The sequence below is a fragment of the Myotis davidii genome, unplaced genomic scaffold, assembly GCF_000327345.1.
Source record: "Myotis davidii unplaced genomic scaffold, ASM32734v1 scaffold428, whole genome shotgun sequence".
NCBI lineage: Eukaryota > Metazoa > Chordata > Mammalia > Chiroptera > Vespertilionidae > Myotis > Myotis davidii.
In genome coordinates this window covers 3708470-3711699 of record NW_006299834.1, presented here as the reverse complement: position 1 = coordinate 3711699, position 3230 = coordinate 3708470, and the positions used below count along the sequence as shown (strand labels likewise).

Genomic DNA, 3230 nt, shown 5'->3' with positions numbered 1-3230 from the left:
CATTGATCGGCTGCCTCCTGCACACACCCTACTGGGGTTGTTCCCCCAACCAAGGTACATGCCTTGACTGGAATCGAACCTGGGACCCTTCGATCCACAGGCCGATGCTCTATCCACTGAGCCAAACCAGCTATGGCACAATCTAAGGCTTTGCTCCCCCCACTCTTCATCTCCTCAAACTGAGGTTGACCGGACTTGCCCTGGACCACCCAGCCTGGAAGTAGATTCCCTCTCGGAGGCATCTGGGCCCGCAGTTCATTCCTCCCTCATGGCCAGGGGTTAGGAAAGAACTGAGGGCCCAGGGGGCAAGGTTGGGGGCCTGCAGCCTTTCGGGGGAGGCTGGCTGGGGAGCGTGTCCCGGGCCTGACCCCGCCGTGTATCACTTCTTTTTCTCCCCCAGGCTCCCTGCTCGGCGCTGACATGGCTGAGAGCTGCTCGCCGCCCTCCTCCTCTGCTGTGTGCCTGGCCCCTGAGCCGGGAGTCACAGAGCAGCCGGAGCCCCGGAGCCCCCCGCCCTCCCCTCCGGGCCTGGAGGAGCCCCAGGATGGAGCCAACGCAGACGTCCCTCACCCGGACCTGGCGCCCGTTGCCTTCTTCTGCCTGCGACAGACCACCAGCCCCCGGAACTGGTGTATCAAGATGGTGTGTAACCCATATCCTTCGTGCGGCCTGGGCTTGTCGGGGCCCTGGCTGGGCCACCCTGTTCCCTGATGAGCCCGCTGGCCACGCCTGCCCTGGTTGGGAGGCCTGAGCCCGCTGGCTATGCCTGGTTGGTGGGGAGAGAGCTCAGTGGTGGGTCTGGGGAGGCGTCGGGCATGGAGGTCGGACTGATGAGGACATGCTGATGGGAACATTCTAGAAGTTGCTGACTGCCAGTGGCCGGCTGGCCTGGGAAGCCCTCAGGGGTGAACCCCAGCTCTGCACTGGAACTGAGGATGGAGTTAAGTCAGGCCCTGGCCCATGGCCCAGCTCCCAGTGACTGAACCATCTGATGGGTGGTGACCACTGGGGTGATGAGAGCTGAGACGGGGACCCATGGGCATGGGCCCCAGGCATCTGTTTGGGGCCCGAGGCAGCGGCAAGCAGTCCCTCATGAATCTGCCTGCCTTCACTGGTGCCTCTCGTCTGCTCATGTCACCCCCCTGCTTCAGACCCGAAACCATTTCCCGCTGCCCTCAGCCAAGTCCTGACCCAGCCTACCAGACTCTGTGTGCCCCTCACCAGCCTCTCCACGCTGTGTCCTCTGAGCTCTTCTAGGCTTCAGAGCCCTCTCACATGCTCTTCCCTTTGTCTGAAATGATCTTCCCTGCTCTCTTCACCTGGGCAAGTCCTTTGTTGCATCCTTCAAATCACAGCTGGTGTCACCTCCTCAGGGCAGCCCTCTGGGATCCAGACTCTGTGTGCCCCTCACCAGCCTCTCCATGCTGTGTCCTCCGTGCTCTTCTAGGGTTCAGGGCCCTCTCACATGCTCTTCCCTTTGTCTCTCTTCACCTGGGCAAGTCCTTTGTTGCATTCTTCAAATCACAGCTTGTGTCACCTCCTCAGGGCAGCCCTCTGGGATTTCCCCTCAGCCACTCTGTTGGTTGTCACTACCTGAACCTAACATTGGCCTCCTCTGGCGGTGCCACCACGTAACCAGGACACGGACTGAGCTTGTCATGTTCACTGCCGGACCCCAGCGCCCAGCACAGGGCACAGCCACGGTGCTCCTCGGTGTTCGCTGGGCAGACATCGGCAGTGTGAGCTGAGCCTCCAATAGTGCGTGGTGTTAGGTGAGAGGGCAGTGGGGACAGGGGTACGGCAGGAGCGAAGGCCTGGGGAGGAGAGGGCCTGAGGGCAGTTGGTGTGGCTGGGATGGGTGAGTGAGGGCAGAGAGGGGAGGGGGGCTGGCGGGCAGTGGGAGATGTTGCAGGCTCCCTGCGCCGAGTGAGGAGATGCCTGCGTCCTGAGGGCCGTGGAGACCCGGCGAAGTTTAAGGCAGGGAGGCGATGTGGTGAGACCTGCATTAGAAGGACCACTGAGCCGCGATATGAGGATGGATTGCAGAGGTGAGCCTGTGGCTGGGAGCTGCTGAGGAGAAGGCTTTGGGACCCAGGTGTGGTGGCCTATGGTTTTTGGGGTCCACCAAGCAGGACGGAGTCCTTACTGGTGCTTGAGGCCACACAGCATGGGGCCTGAGCCCCGTCCTAGGTGCCTGGGTGCAGGCGGGGTGATGAGGTTAACCCCAGAAAGGCTGGGGGAGGCACATGCTGAGCCCATGTCTGCTGGCCTCCCTGCTGAGTTGGGAGTTGAGGTGATGATGGGCCCTGGAACCGCCCCCCCTCCCGCCCCAGATCTGGGAACCCTGAGGGTCTCTGCTGGGGTGGGTGGAGTGCAGAGCTGTGGGCCTCTCTTTAGGAGGACACCCCAGCCCTGGGACCTGCTCAGAGCACCTTCGGGCTCCCCGGGGCCTACAGCCAGAGGCTGCCGAGGCTGGCGCGAGGGATGGAGGCCTCAGCTTGAAGTGGCCACCTAACTGCTGAGCCGCCTTCTGGACCAGAGAGCTTACGACTCCGATTCCAGACTCTGCGACTGCGTCTAAGGCTCACACTTCATTCACACTGAAGGTTCAGTGACACCAACATTCTAGGCTCCTGTGCGCCCCAAACTGTGAAGTTCGGTTTCAAATCCGTGTCCGGCGCCACGGTGCTGGTTTGGGAGCTGAGGGCCCGTGTCTCTGGGCCCTGTGGACGCGATGCTGAGATTTGACAGCCCGAGTGGGTCCGTGGGAGAGGCCATGCTGGGTGTCCACCAGCAGATGTTGGTGTCCGCAGGGGCTCCTGCAGCAGAGACTCGACTGGGGGGTGCTCAGGCTGGGTTTTAGGGGGCTTGGGTGTGTGTGTGTGTGTGAGTGTCTTTGATCAGATGCTGAGGGCTCTAGGACGCTTCCCGGCGAGGGAGCTCAGGGAGGCCAGCGCTGACCCGGTGCCCCTCAGTGGGCACTGTTGGCATGTGGGCTGTGCTCCTGCTCTGTGGTCCTGGCTGCCTTGTCCCTTACAGGACGTGTGGTGATAATAGTAGGCAGTGCTCCTCCATCATTGTGACAGCCAGGAAGCACCCTTCACCTCCCCAGACTCTGCAGGACTCTGCTCCCTGTCGAGGGCCCCAAGGAATGCGGGTGGGAAGCGCACGGTCAGCCCAGCGGGCCTGGGGCAGCGTGGGAGGTCGGCCCCAGACAGGCTGTCCTCCGC

The 3230-nt window shown here is 62.4% G+C and overlaps 1 protein-coding gene across 1 annotated transcript in view; it reads left to right on the top strand.

Annotated features, from left to right (window-relative positions):
• The first annotated feature begins 401 nt into the window (after positions 1-401).
• CACNA1I (calcium voltage-gated channel subunit alpha1 I) overlaps positions 402-3230 on the top strand; it is a 108137-nt gene continuing 105308 nt past the window's right edge. Inside the window, exon 1 of the mRNA XM_015571918.1 lies at positions 402-673. Within this exon, the coding sequence (XP_015427404.1) occupies positions 421-673 (253 nt within the window). The 5' untranslated portion in view covers positions 402-420. The remainder of the gene's footprint in view (positions 674-3230) is intronic.